At 32.6% G+C, this 15350-nt stretch overlaps 1 protein-coding gene and 1 long non-coding RNA gene across 4 annotated transcripts in view; one reads left to right on the forward strand and one right to left on the reverse strand.

Annotated features, from left to right (window-relative positions):
• Positions 1-15350, forward strand: part of RBBP8 (RB binding protein 8, endonuclease) — a 109717-nt gene that overhangs the window by 61912 nt on the left and 32455 nt on the right. For both annotated transcript variants that reach the window (XM_074276522.1, XM_074276531.1), the window contains 3 exons: positions 7286-7398; positions 8906-8972; positions 13495-13664. In XM_074276522.1, coding sequence (XP_074132623.1) covers positions 7286-7398; positions 8906-8972; positions 13495-13664 — 350 coding nt within the window. The remainder of the gene's footprint in view (positions 1-7285; positions 7399-8905; positions 8973-13494; positions 13665-15350) is intronic.
• LOC141547900 (uncharacterized) overlaps positions 1-15350 on the reverse strand; it is a 139326-nt gene that overhangs the window by 11494 nt on the left and 112482 nt on the right. The gene's annotated exons all lie outside the window — the stretch shown is intronic.

The raw sequence follows: 15350 nt of genomic DNA on the forward strand, positions 1-15350 counted from the left end.
TGGAACAATATCAGGTGATTATAGTAAACTGAGCTAATATAATAAAAATGACAATTCAATCTAAATTAATCTGCTTATTCAATGCCTTACCAATCAAACTGTCAAGAAATTGATTTTCAGAAGTAGAAAAAATAAGTTCATCTGGAAGAACAAAATGTCAAGAATTTCAAAAGAATTAATGAAAAACAATGCAAATGAAGATGGTCTAGCTGTACCAGGTCTAAAACTATATTTTAAAGCAGCTGTCATTAAACCTTTTGCTACTGTTTAAGAAGTGTCAGTGGAATAGGGTTCACAAGACCTATTCCATGTCCATTCCATTCCTAATCATGACTATTGTCAATGATAATAGTAATCTAGTGTTTGATAAACCCAAAGTCTCCAGCTGCTGGGACAAGAACTCATTCTTTGACAAAAATTGCTGAGAAAACTGGAAAATAAAAACTTATATCAAGATAAGATTGAAATAGGTTCATGATTTAGCATAAAGAGTGATAATATAAGCAAATTACAAGAACAAGGGATATCTACCTCTCAGATCTTTGGAGAAGGGAGGAATTTATGGCCAAGTAAGTACTAGAGAACATTATGAAATACAAAATAGGTAATTTTGATTATATTAAATTAAAAAGGGTTTTGTACAAACCAGTGCAACAAGAGTAGAAGGGAAGCAAAAAACTGGGTAAAATTTTTTTACATCCAAGGTCTCTGATAAAACTCATTTTTTGTTTAATTAATTTTTTTTTATTTTATAATTTATAACTTTTTTGACAGTATATATGCATGGGTAATTTTTTACAACATTATCCCTTGCACTCACTTCTGTTGTGAATTTTCCCCTCCTACTCTCCATCCCCTCCCATAGATGGCAGGCAGTCTTATTCATGTTAAATATGTTATAGTATATCCTAGATACAATATATGTATGCAGAACCGAATTTCTTGTTGCACAGGAAGAATTGGTTTCAGAAGGTAAAAATAACCTGGGAAGAAAAAGAAAAACACAAACAGTTTTACACTCATTTCCCAGTGTTCCTTCTCTGGGTGTAGCTGATTCTGTCCATCATTGATCAATTGGAACTGAATTAGATCATCTCTTTGTTGAAGAGATCCACTTCCATCAGAATTCATCCTCATACAATATCGTTGTTGAAGTGTATAATGATCTCCTAGTTCTGCTCATTTCACTCAGCATCAGTTGATGTAAGTCTCTCCAAGACTCTCTGTATTCATCCTGCTGGTCATTTCTTACAGAACAATAATATTCCATAACATTCATATACCACAATTTATTCACCCATCTCCAATTGATGGGCATCCACATAGTTTCCAGTTTCTGGCCACTACAAAGAGGGCTGCCACAAACATTTTGGCACATACAGGTCCCTTTCCCTTCTTTAGTATTTCTTTGGGATATAAGCCCAGTAGTAGCACTGTTGGATCAAAGGGTATGCACAGTTTGGTGACTTTTTGGGCATAATTCCAGATTGCTCTCCAGAATGGCTGGATTCTTTCACAGCTCCACCAACAATACATCAGTATCCCAGTTTTTCCACATCCCCTCCAACATTCATCATTATTTTTTTCTGTCATCTTAGCCAATCTGTTCTCTATATATTTTGGAAATGAAAAATCCTCTAAAATATATAGAGAACTGACTCAAATTTATAAGAATACAAGCCACTCTCCAATTTATCAATTCATCTATCGATGGACAAAAGATATGAATAGACTCTTTTCAGAGCTTCAAAGCCCAGGTTTCTAGTCATATGAAAAAATGCTCTAAATCACTAATGATTGGAGACAACTCTAAGGTACCACTGTAAACTTCTCAGATTGGCTAAAATGATAGGAAAATATAATGATAAATATTGAAGGGGATGTGGGAAAACTGGGACATTAATATGTTGTTGGTGGAATTGTGAACTGATCATTCTGGAAAGCAATTTGGAACTATACCTAAAGGGCTATGAAACTGTGCATGCCCTTTGATCCATCAGTGTCTTTACTGGATCTGTATCTCAAAGAGGTCATGAAAAAGGGAAAAGAACCCATATGTGAAAAAATGTTTGTTGCAGCCCTTTTCTTAAATGACAAGGAACTGGAAACTGAATAGATACTGACCAATTGGGGAATGGCTGAATAAGTTATGGTAAATGTAACATAATAAAATAATTTTCTATAAGAAATAATGAGCAGGCTAATTCCAGAAAACACAGAAAAGACTGAAATTTTCTAGAATATTGTACACTTCAACAACAAAATCATGTAATGACCAACTGTGATGGACTTGGTGCTTTTCAGCAGTGAGGTGATTCAAGGCAACTCCAATAGACTTTTTTTTTAACATTAACTTTTTTGAATACACGACTTTCGGGGGTTTTTTATGAATCATGTGGGAAGAAAAAAATCAGAACAAAAGGGAAAAACCTTGAAAAGAAAAAGTGAACATAGCATGTGTTGATTTACATTCAATCTCCATAGTTTTCTTTTTGGATGCAGATGGCCTTTTTTTCCCCCAAAGTTTATTGGGATTGCCTTGGACCGACCACTAAACCACTAAGAAGAATCAACAATGCATCAGTGTCCCAGTTTTTCATAGTGGATCATTGCACAATCTTGCTGTTACTATGTACAATGTATTCCTGGTTCTACTTGTTTTGCACAGCATTAGTTCATGTAAATCTTCCCAAGCCTTTCTAAAATGAGCTTGGCCATCTTTTTTTTTTTTGTAGAACAATAATATTCCATAACTTTCAAATATTATAACTTGTTCAGTAAATGTCTAAGTCTACTGGAATTAAAGCCATTCATCTAGAGAGAGAACTGTGAAGATTGAATGTGAATCAAAGCATAATATTTTCACTTTTTTTGTTGTTGCTGTTGTTTGTTTGCTTGTTTTTCTTTGCCATGTTTTTTTCCCTTTTGATTTGATTTTTCTTGCATAGCACGACAAATGTGGAAATATATTAGAAGAATGTCTTGTTTAACCTATAATTAATTACTTATTGTCTAAGGAAAGGGTATAGGGAGAGAAAGGAAGAAACATTTGCAATACCATGTTTTGCAAGAGTGAATGTTTAAAACTATCTTTGCATTTTTTTTTTAAATAAAAATATTCTATTTTAAAAGGAAAAAAAAGAAATAACATCATCACTAAGCCCACATTAGATGAAATGAGCTGACATTGAGAAGTTACTATACCTGAAAAGGAAAATGTTGAAACACATAACAAACATCACTGAAGATCTTGATTTAACATGAATTCCATAAATTCTGGTAAAAAAATGGTTGAATGCTTGATTAAGATATCATTTTGAGACTAGTGGACTAAATAATTTTTAAGAGAAGATAGGCATAGTAATACTGGAAATTTGAAATTTTTTTTTTTTTTTTTTTTTGAGTTTGACAGCACAAAAGCAACTTTCACACCAATTATGCCAAAAGAGCAATTTTTAAAGATTTGACCTTTGGCACATCCATATTATTTAAAATTTAAAAACTTGCACACAAAAGTATAATGTGACAACAGTTACCTTAGTTAAAGTTATAGGAAGAAAGGTAGAGTTATCAAGCAATACTTAAACTAAAGGTCAGTTAAACTATTTTAGCAGGAGTGACCTAAGGAAAACTTTGGAAGATTGAATCATTATCAAGTTGATGTTTCATTTCACACAAATAAAGGTAACCCAAAATGCCATAGAATTTTGGAAGGGAATTCCAAAAGTCTTGAATAGAATCTAGAAAACAAAAGTGTGTTAGAAGTTTTAATTTCCCATCATAAACAATTTAAAGATCAAAATTGTGAAACAACACAAGGACTCAGGATGATGCAAAGAACAAAATCAGCAGTTCAGCATCTATCAAAAACTTGGTTTCAGGAATCAATTACAATTGAAATTACAAGAGAGAGAACTCTCTGAAGAAGCATAATATTGAAAATTTCCAGGCATCTGTATATTTGTAAGAAGTCCAACATGACAAAAACTCAAATTGGCTCAAATAAAATTAAATGGACACATTCTAATCTAATGAACCAAAAAGCAGCTTACATAAATAAAACTCTAGCTTCTTTACAAAACTAAAGCACAATAACTAAATAAAATATTTAATTATCAGCTCAAATATTATCTCATGGCCCTTGAATTTCTGGCAAAGTTGCAGTCTAAAGCCACTTAAAAAAAAATTTATAAAGAAGATGACAGCTGGAGGAGACATGGAAAAATAGGCATGTTAATGCATCGTTCATGAAGATGTGCCGGGGAACTGTACCCAAAATTGTGGCAAAGACTTGGAAGTTAAGGGAATAGGCCCATCAGTTGGAGAAATGACTGAATGTAACGAATTGTAATTGTGCTTTAAGAAATAACGAATAGGATGATTTTAGAAAAACCTAAGAAATCCTGTATGAATTGGTACAAAATAAAGTGAGCAGAATTAGGAGAATATTGAATAGAGTAAAAGCATTTTTTCTTGTAATCCATATATATTTAGTCCACTACCATATTTCAGCATTTCTTAGTTCGAATCTTTGGCACCTCTTCTATGGACTATTGTAGTAGCCTTCTAATTATTCTCCCTATTTCTAACCTTTCCCTTTCTTTTTTTTTTTTTTTTTTTAAACCTTTACCTTTCCAATCCATCCTCCATTAATATATTGGAATGGCTTGTTCTTTTCTTCTTCAGTGGATTAAGATAAACAGAGGTTATTTGCTTAGGGTTACACATGAAGTGTCTGAAACTGAATTTGAATTTATATCTTTCTGACTATAGGCCCCAAATTCTATCAATTAAATCATCTAATGCCAGTCTTGCCTTGCACTAAACTTATTATTAATCTCTAGTCTAAATAGACCTGAATGATCCTCAAACTTACAGAAAAATTTACTAAACCATGACTGCACTGAAAAACATATTAAACAAATCCTTCATCTCATGGGAGCTTTCTTTATGGCATAAAATTGTTTGGATTTAAAATTAACATTTTTAATATATGCTAAGGAAAAACAGAAAGTGAAGGCTTTTACCTTGAATCATAAGATTAAATTGAATCTCATTATGAAGGCAGTTTGTATTTGTAAATACCTTGGTCTTCTTAGGCAAGACCCACTGAGCATAAGCCTGTTAAGGAAAGGTTGTGTCTATGTCAAGAAACTTAGCTATTATCCTCAAATCAAAACTCAAAAATCACAGATTTAAAGCAACAACAATTTTAATAAACTGCCCAAGCCTTAAAATGGAAAATTTTGTAAGTATTTTAACAAAAAAAAATATTGAATATCATTCCTTCACCCTACAGCTATATAGAAAGATTAATACTTTCATTAAAAAAAGTAAAAGGATTCAATCAATCAGACAGCCAACATTATTAAGTTCCTGTTCTGTACTAGATTCTGCTACGGCAGGGGATTTAAAAACAACAGGAATTAATTTCCAAATGGTAAAGCAACATTTGTGTACATAACTGTATAAAAAATAAACACAAAATAAAAAGGTTTTAGAGCTTAGAGTATTAGTGTTTGAATTGAACCTTAACACAGAGATAGCTCATTTGTGAAGATCAGGAAAAAAAGGTTCCAATTAGTACAAATAATGATTCCTCTAACATGAATCACATTATTCAGATTTGCATTACATATTTTCTTTGACCAATTATTTTATGTAACTATATATTTTATATATTTTGCTATTACATATAACTACATATTTTATATAAATATAACTATAACTAAGTTTAAATATCTGAATACATGTGACCTCAGAGGATTCATTATTTCCAGTAGTCTGGACTTAGCTGTATCATAAAGCGAACAGGGAAGAAAAGCTTTAACAGTTAAATTGAATTTTTATGTTTCATCATAGAGTCTGCAGGGACCAATGAGTTTTAAATTGTAGGGAAGTATGAAGTTAGATCTATTTGAAGAAAAGTAACATTGACATCAGTATGAAGGATGGATTGGAATGGGAAGAGACTTATGGTATAAGTCTTCTAATTAAGGGTGTCATTATGAGAGGTGATGAGGGCCTGGATTTGGGTGTTGTCTGTATTAAAGTAATGAGGTTTTGGATCTAAGACATGGAGGATTGATTACCAGAACACATAAAAATATCTTTAGAACTTTTGAAAATACTTTTGTGAATTTTGAGCAGTTAATAAAGTCTAACAACAGGTACTTGACTCTTATCAGTCAAATATAGCCAAAAATGGTTATCTCTAAGCAGAGCTTATGCAGTGGCTAAGTTCTAAAAATCACTGTGGATAACATCTATAAGAATGTCTGCCCTACAGCTAAACTTCAATTAGAGTTGGAGCTTCTTGGAAGTACCCCAGTATTTAGCAGAGTTCTTGGTACAAGCACATGGAATGGAAGCACTTAATAAATGCTCATTAATTCATTCAGCAAAGAATCAAGCAAAGGACCAGGCATGATCTATTTATTTTATTTTTTATTATTATTATTATTATTTTTTTTTTTTTAAGAAGAGCTTATCATGGTCGTTCAGTATATGGCCATTGGAATTAGGAGATCAAACTTAGTGACCAATATAGAATATGCAGACCAAAACCCAGGTGCTTTTTCTGTGGGATCAAAGCCCAAGTGCTTAGTGACTTGATAAAAGGCTTGTTCTTATTCTTCCTAATAAAAATTTATTTGATGATAAAGATAGTAAGTTTGGTTTTTAGGCAGCTGATACTTTGGTAATATGATGGGTACTGAAAACATAGGGATAAAACTTCTTTTTAAATTCTTAAATTTTGATATTATATATTGTGTAGTCTTGCTGTAACATTGGACTTGGAATTTGCCATGTAAGCAACCTCCAAAATAAGGTGTTTTTATTCTGTGTGTAAAACCTCTTGATAAAATCTAAATGAACCAGTATCAGAACAAAATTTATTCAAAATTCAAGGTCCTAACATATTTGGAAGATATTCAAAACCTTTTTTTGTTAATATTGTGCTAGATCTGTGATTTCATTGGTGTGGCAAACTACTTCCTCCCTAGAATTCAACTAATCTGTAACTTAGAGTCTTGGAGGGTTGCTTGAGGCATTGAGAGATTAAGTGATTTACCCATATTCACAACTGCTGGTAGGAGTCAGAGGCAGGCCATTTAGTGATACTGCCTTTTAAATAAATAAGGAACTATGAAACATTTTCAATTTGTCCAGTTTTGACTTTATATTTAACATATTTGTGAATACTTAGAGCTTATGAGTAAAAAAATAATAAAGTTTAAATGTATGTGTTTTTACAATGGAAAGTTTTGTTTTTGTTCCATAGGTTAAGAGCAGGGTTATGTGACCGTTGTGCAGTGACTGAAGAGCACATGAGGAAAAAACAACAGGAGTTTGAAAATATCCGGCAACAGAATCTTAAGCTTATCACTGAACTTAGTGAGTTTTTCTTTGTTAATATCCAGCATGACTTAATATAGTATTAAAACTTGTTAATAAATTGGTAATAGTATTAACTATTGACCTTTTAAATACATTTGCGAGAGTCTGTATAAATATATCAGATGGGAGAAGGAAGAAATCCTTTACATAGAAATAGGAGAGAGACAAATAACAGAGAGATATTGATTGGTTCATAGTTTATGAGACAGCTGTTCTTTAATCTCCATTCAAGTACCTGGGATTTGGATGCTCCAAAGCTGCATCCTTATACATTGTAGTGTTCTGTCCCCAATATTTTTAATTCATATCTTATATAGAACAAGCCAGTTGAGTTGGCAAAGAATGAAATGATTGTGTAGTCATTCAAATGTATTTTTCCATAGAGACATTACTAAATGTAGCAGTTGAAATAATATTAATATTGTACTTCTAGCACATTCATTTAAATGTACTGTGGATTAAAATTGGTCTTTATGGGCCACCGTGAGAACTTATCCATTATTTATATTATTATTTTACTGACAGGAAAATATAATCCAACTTTCAAACCATTGCTTAATAAATTTTTGAAAATAGCCTATTCTTAAAGCCTATATTGTTGGTATTTACTGTAATTTAACTTTTTCCACTTTAGTAGTTTCATGACAAAAGCAGAGGTAAGTGTTGCTAACTATTCTTGCTGAATATAGCAGAGAATTATACCTCCAAGATAGATCATTGTTTCATCATTGGATAAGGGTTGCTAAGTATATTCAATGAGACAGTTCTAAAAAATAGTTCTTTGGTGTATATACAATTTATCTAAAATATTATTTATATTTATAAACACAGAGAAGATATCATTTTCAAGAGGTAACATTTAACTTCCCTCTATCACTTTTTAATTTCAGTTGTATTTACTTTGTGTTACTTTCTCTGACCAGATTTAGTTTCACAGTTTTCATCAAAGAATCTCATAATTGAAAAGGATTTCAGAGGCATCAGGTTTAATTCATATTTGAACAGAAAGTTCTTTTACTTTATCTCTGATAATTGAAATTATGTATCTAATTATCTATAATATATAAATTACTAAAATTTATATTTATAATGCATTCTATCTGATGAGGTAAAGCATTTGGAAATTAAGTGGAATGAGTAACCAAATGGAATGCTTTCCATTTCCCTCTTATCCTCAGCATGAATAATGATATACTTCTTTGCACATTAAGTGCTTTTTTTTTTTTTTTTTTTTTTTGGTTCACAAGCATTACATAAAATCATCAGTTAATCAGTTACATGGCAGCCATGAAACTTCAGGTATAATAATCAGTGCCTAGTAACAAATTAATTTTGCACAGTGTAATTAATAAACTTAACTGACATTGTTCTGACTCGTGTTAGGAAAAGCCTAGCATAAATCAATAAACCAACAATTATCTAGTAATGCATATTTTCCCATCACTGCCATTTTATTTTGTTAAATTTCAATTTCTTATATGACTTTTTCCCCAAAATATTTCAGTGAATGATAAGAATGCCTTACAAGAAGAAAACAAAAAACTTTCAGAGCAATTACAAAAGAAAATTGAGTGAGTAACTGTACTACATTTCTTTTATAATATCTTTTGCATTTTTGAATATTTATATACTGTTATAACTTGTAGGGAGTTTATCTATTTGACTTAAGCTATTTCAAAGATATTTTTATTTGGGGGGTAGTTGCATTTAATTTGTCTAATTTTGGTTTTCTATCATTCTAATAGGGAGATAAAAATAATCTTTGCAATGTCTCACTAACTTAAGACATTTTATTTATAATTCTTGAAACATTTTAAGTGCTCCTTCTCTTAGAACTTTGTTTCCATTAAACATACAGCACTAATCATTAAGATTTGGATATAAATAGGTTTTTCATGGTTTTTAAAGAGATTTCTTTTGTGAGTTCTTATAATAAAGTATATTATTTTAAATGCTTTAGGGCAATTCATCCAGTCAGAATTTCTTAGATACTGTGTTCAAGGTCTCATGACTCTCATCAAAGTCCATACCAGTTTTTTCTTAGATCAGTAGTAATGGTAGAATTTTGAGTTTTCCCAGTTTTATGCTGATCAGGCCATCATTTATTTACTTTGTCATCATGTAGCTAAAAGTATTGAATGGAAAGTAAAGGTGGAGACTTGTTAATAGTAGTGGAGACACATGCTATTCAGAGGGAGGGCTGAAATTGTCAAGTAGGTTTTTTATGTGCTTCAGGCATTTTCATTTGAATCCAGCTCTTTTAGACCCTTTTGAGTTTTTCTTGGCAAAGATTAGAATGATTAGCCATTTTCTCCAGCTTATTATACAGATGAGGAAACTGAGGCAAACCGGGTTAAGTGACTTAGCTAAATGAACTCAGGAAAGTGGTTCTTCCTGACTTCAGGACAGCTTTTTGTCCATTACACCACTTAAGCTGCCCTTCATTTAGGTATAGATGGTGAAATTAGCACTTTGTAAATCTCTTTCCATTGATTGGTAGGGAACCTTGTTACCTATATCTGTGATTATTTTACAGCTTGTAGTTACTGATAAGTATAAGAGATAAGTGGAAGTTAGATGTAAATATGATGGGCGAAAATGTGATTGCTATTGAGAACAAAACTAAAATTTAACTCATGCAGATGCCATCTTTAGATCTAAGTGGAAATGTATTGAAAATATCTGATGATGTTTGCTCTGTAGTATTTGTACAGGTTACTTAAAAACCTTTCTTTTACTTTCACTCTCAATTCACAATTTTTTAAAAATTGATTTTCCATAGAAAGTAATACAGACACTGGGAGTTTTGGATTTATGATCAGCATAAATTGGATGAACTCAATACAAAAATCTTTTTTTTTTTTTTTTTTTTAAACCTAGGATATCAGCAGGGTAAGAGGTTAATAATCCCTCTTTGTCAGTTTTTGAGTTACTTAATGATCCATCCATCCATCATTTATCAAAGTTTGTTGTCTTTTCTACTTCCCTTTTTATTCACTTTGTATCAGAAGGACAAAGAAGGACAAAGCTAGCAAGTTGTTTGTTTGATTTAGAAATCTCTGGTTAGAGCTAGCTTTTTCCTTCTGAGAGCTCTGCTGTTTCTAGACCGGCCTTGTCAGGGAATTGTTTTTTCCTCGTGACTCATTCATGATTCAGGTAGAATTTTATGACTAACAGGCAAGTAGACTGTGATGTGATCAGTTTAAAGCTAGGTCAGGTAGACTTCATGCTCCAATAATCTATAAGCCTTTCTCATGTGATTTGTCTTATTTTGATGTGGGCTATATTTGGGGGAAGAAGGGTTGGTACTAAGACAGCATAATTATGGGGAAGAGTTATTAAAATTATAGAGATTTAAAGATGTTAGCACTTAAAAGAATTCCTAGAGAGCTCAAAACTGAAAAACGATTGTATAATTCAGAGACGAATTTTTTACTAGAAGAAAGAAACTCTTTTTAGGCAGTTTTAGTATATCTTTTTTTTTTTTTAATAGCTTTTTATTTACAATATATATATATATATATATATATATATATATATATATATATATATATGGGTAATTTTACAGCACTGACAATTGCCAAGTCTTTTGTTCCAATTTTTCCCCTCCTTCCCCCCCTCCCCCAGATGGCAGATTGACCAATACATGTTACATATATTAAAGTATAAATTAAATACAATATATGTATACATGTCCAAACAGTTATTTTGCTGTACAAAAAGAATTGGACTTTGAAATAGTGTACCATTAGTCTGTGAAGGAAATCAAAAATGCAGGTGGACAAAAATAGAGGGACTGGGAATTCTATGTAGTGGTTCATAGTCATCTTCCAGAGTTCTTTCCCTGGGTGTAACTAGTTCAGTTCATTACTGCTCTATTGGAACTAGTTTTAGTCTCTCTCTCTCTCTCTCTCTCTCTCTCTCTCTCTCTCTCTCTCTCTCTCTCTCTCTCTCTTTTTTGTTTTTTGTTTTTTTGAGGCTGGGGTTAAGTGACTTGCCCAGGGTCACACAGCTAGGAAGTGTTAAGTGTCTGAGACCAGATTTGAACTCAGGTCCTCCTGAATTCAGGGCTGGTGCTCTATCCACTGTGCCACCTAGCCTCCCCTTAGTATATCTCTTAAGAAATTTTAGTCTGCACTTTTCTATAGATTTAAAAATTTAGACTTTTAGGAAAGTGAAATGAAATTTTAATGCTGTTTTATATGAAACAATATTAATAACATATCCAGAAGTGAGGACTCTCAATATTTTAGAAAATATTTTAACATTAGTGTGAGCTAAAATAGAGATTGGTTTTATTATTAAACCTGAATAAACTAGCCAATCTTAGTTCTTTGGAAATTAATATTAGATCTACTTGTGGGCCTAGTTATCTCCTTTCTATGGCTATACACTTCAGTCTGAACTCAGTTCTACCATCATTCACTTGTGTGTCATTGAATACAGGATGACCTATATATGTTTAATTGGATCAGCATAAATTTTCACTGTTAACCAGAAAAATATGACTGTAAGACAAGCCCTTGGAATCTTTCTGCATTTAAGACAATGTATTAATGTTAGATTATAAACTGTATAAGGGAAGAGGCTATGTCTTAATTATCTTTGTTGATCATTTATTGATGCTTACTGTGTACCGGGCCCTGTGGTAAGGCTATAAGGTTTGGTCTGTTACCTCATCCCAGGAATAGACTCCTTCTTCATCACTTTCTCTAAAAGTTCCTTCCCCTTTTTAAGGCTAGGCTGATTTTTTGCATTTGCATTTGCCCTAACCTCTAAATGAAAGTCATCTCTCTCTTTTTTTTTAAACATCTTAAAGCATTTTTCTTGGACCTCACTTTTATATTTATTTTAAAGAACTTGAAGAAGGGACTAGGAAAATATAGCATGGAGTCTGGGGAGAGAATGGCATACTATGAATAACTGGGAGAATCAGAAATTGGCCAAAAGAAGGTGGCACAGGGAATTAAACCTTGAAAGTAGTTAGAGGATGTAAGAAGAAAAGGTAAAAGGGAGACAGCATTGTAAGTATGGGAGGCATTCCATTTAGAGACATGGAAATGAGCAATGATAACATTTAGTTTTTGTATTTTAAAGTATGCATAACACTTTCAATATACTCTCTTCTCATTTGATCCTCACCAACCACCCTATGAGGGAGCCACTATTATTATCCCTAAAATTTTTTTTAACAGATGAAGAAACTGAGGCTGAAGTTAAGTGACTTACCCAGGATCATTAAAACCATTTTTTTTTTCCCCCCTAATGAATCTAAGTCTGGTTCTCTATTTATTGTGCTTGGCCACTTCTAATATAATATCTGTCATTTATATAACATTTTAAGGTCTGCACAAGTGTTATCTCTTTTGATCCTTACAACAGCCTTATGAGGAAGGTAGTTTTCTCTCATTTATAGATGAGGAAACTGACACAGAAGTTTAATGCTAGTCTTACTGAAGATCACCCAGCAAGTAAGTGTCCAAGGTGGAGTTCTTACTCTGGTCTTCCTTACTCCCCATTCCAGCACTCCTGTTTGCTATTTCAGGGAAAAAAACTGGGCCTAGAGCATCAAGTGATATGGACATAGGCACAGAGGCAGGACATGCTGAGATAAAAATGGACACAGAGAATAATAGTTCAGTTTGATTGGGAAATGTATATTACATGAAGGGAAGTAACATGAGATAAGGTTAGAAAGATAAGGATAGGCTTAGGCTAGCTTGCAAAAGGACTCAAATGCTAGGATTAGAATTTCCTGCTTTGTTTGCTAGGTAGTTGGAATCTTTCGAAGATTTATGAGTAGAGGGAATGATGGGTCCAATGAAAATTTCTGAGGAATGCTCTGAGGGCTGAATCAGAGAGGGAATAGATTGAAGGGAGGAAAACAAAATAGTATGTGATTATAGGATGCTAAATGTGAAAAATCAAGAGAAATGACTGACTCACTAGAATAATGGTAGTGTTAACAATAGAAATCAACCTGTGAAAGCAAATGGATGCAATGGATAGAAAGAGGAAGCATTATTAAATATTCGGAAAGTTTTCTTTATATTGGTTTCATACCCTGATGATCACTGTCCCTGACCCCAACAGGAAGAAACAGCATAAGGCTGTAGAGGCTGAGGAAGAAGTTATCCCTGATTCTCCTATATTGACTTTTTCATTTCCTGGACTTAATCGACTAAGAAGAAAGAAGGAGAACCTACATGTCCGATATATAGAGCAAACACATACTGATTTGGAGCACCCTCTAAGTACAAATGGTAAGGATCTACTTAGTATTTTGTGAAATTAAGTCACTTAAATTATAATTATAATCACATAGAATGTTTTATGTTGAAACAATAGAATGTCTTCATTATTTGGTTAACCTATGAGGTAGCATAATTGATATCAAACTCAAATAGAAATGGATCCCTCTGGACTATACTGTCAATATATATTGACTTAGAAAAGTACACATCAGCATTATCTATATTGCATTATAGTTTTATATATTTTATTAAAGGTTACCCAGTTACAATTTAATCTGGCTTGAACACCACCTAGAGTTTTGTGGTCTACCACTTTGATACCTCTGTTATAGCTGAATTTGTTAGTTTATTAGATTTGAGATCAAGTATGATAAGTCTAGAGTTTTGCTCAAGAATTCTATTTGTAACCTTGGAAAATGATTTTAAAATATATATGACATTCTCCAAAAAAGTCCCATTCTGATGTTGCTTTCTGCTGTGGAGCTTACTTAAATGGGAATATGAAGCTGAAATGAAGAGCCTTTTGAAAGCTATGCCAGCATAACCAACTTTTCTACTAAAAGGTTCTGCTAAACTGGTGAAACTTCAACTTGAGGCCCACTGACATCTTAACAATCTCATGCCTAAGAACCCAGAATCATGGATTTTGATCTGGAAAATCAGAAATCACCTAGACCAATTTCCTCATTTTGCAGATCAGGAAATTGAGGTGTTAAAACATGAAAGGACTTAAAATAACTGACATTTATATAAAGCACATTAAGCTTTATAAAATTCTTTCTGTAGATTATCTTATTTGAGCCATATACAACCCAGAGAACTAGAACTTACAGTAAGGAAATTAAGCCTTTGTTGAAATGACTTGATTGCTTATAGTCACATAGCCAGTATATGTTGGTGACAAGGTTTGAACAAAGGTCAGTCATCCCCAGTTTGACTTCTTCCCCTAAACCAAAACTACCTTTGTGATGTACTAATTTAAAGTCATAAAGTTATTTCATAGAAAAGCTGTGACCTCTAGTTTCAAATCTGCTATTATTTAAAGGCTCATTATCAAAAGTTGACCAATAGATGATTAATTTTTTAGCTTAGATGATCTGGGGAAAATATATATGTACTAATTTTCAGTCAAGAGTGAGAGACATTTAGATCTATTCAGTGATGATAGATTAATAGTGGAAAAGAGGACAGGGAAATACTAAGAATGATACTATCTAATTTTTGAAACTCTTACTGTGTTCTTTATCAAATAACCAGTGAATTAATGCTGTAGTTGATATTAATTCACAACTCTGGCTTTCTCTAAGTCTCACTCTAAATTTCAGCTTCTGTAAAAGGCTTTTCTTATTTCCGAGTCAATATTGGTCCCTTCCATTTGAGAATATCTTCCAGCTTTTCTATATATAGTTGTTTGCCTGTTGTCTCTCTCTCTCTCTCTCTCTCTCTCTCTCTCTCTCTCTGTCTTTCTCTGTTTCTGCCTCTGCCTCTGTCTCTCGCACTAAGATGTGAGCATATACATGACAAGGGCTATAGTTTGTCCTTCTTTATATCCCCAGTACTTGGGACATACCAGGTTTTAAATAAATGTTTTGTTATTTATATCCATAAGCATATTCTTCATATAAATAAAACAAGACCTAAGAAGTTACAATTATTTGGAAGGACAGCTTGTGGGTTCTCTAAGCAACAAATCAG

This window comes from Sminthopsis crassicaudata, chromosome 1 (assembly GCF_048593235.1).
Source record: "Sminthopsis crassicaudata isolate SCR6 chromosome 1, ASM4859323v1, whole genome shotgun sequence".
NCBI lineage: Eukaryota > Metazoa > Chordata > Mammalia > Dasyuromorphia > Dasyuridae > Sminthopsis > Sminthopsis crassicaudata.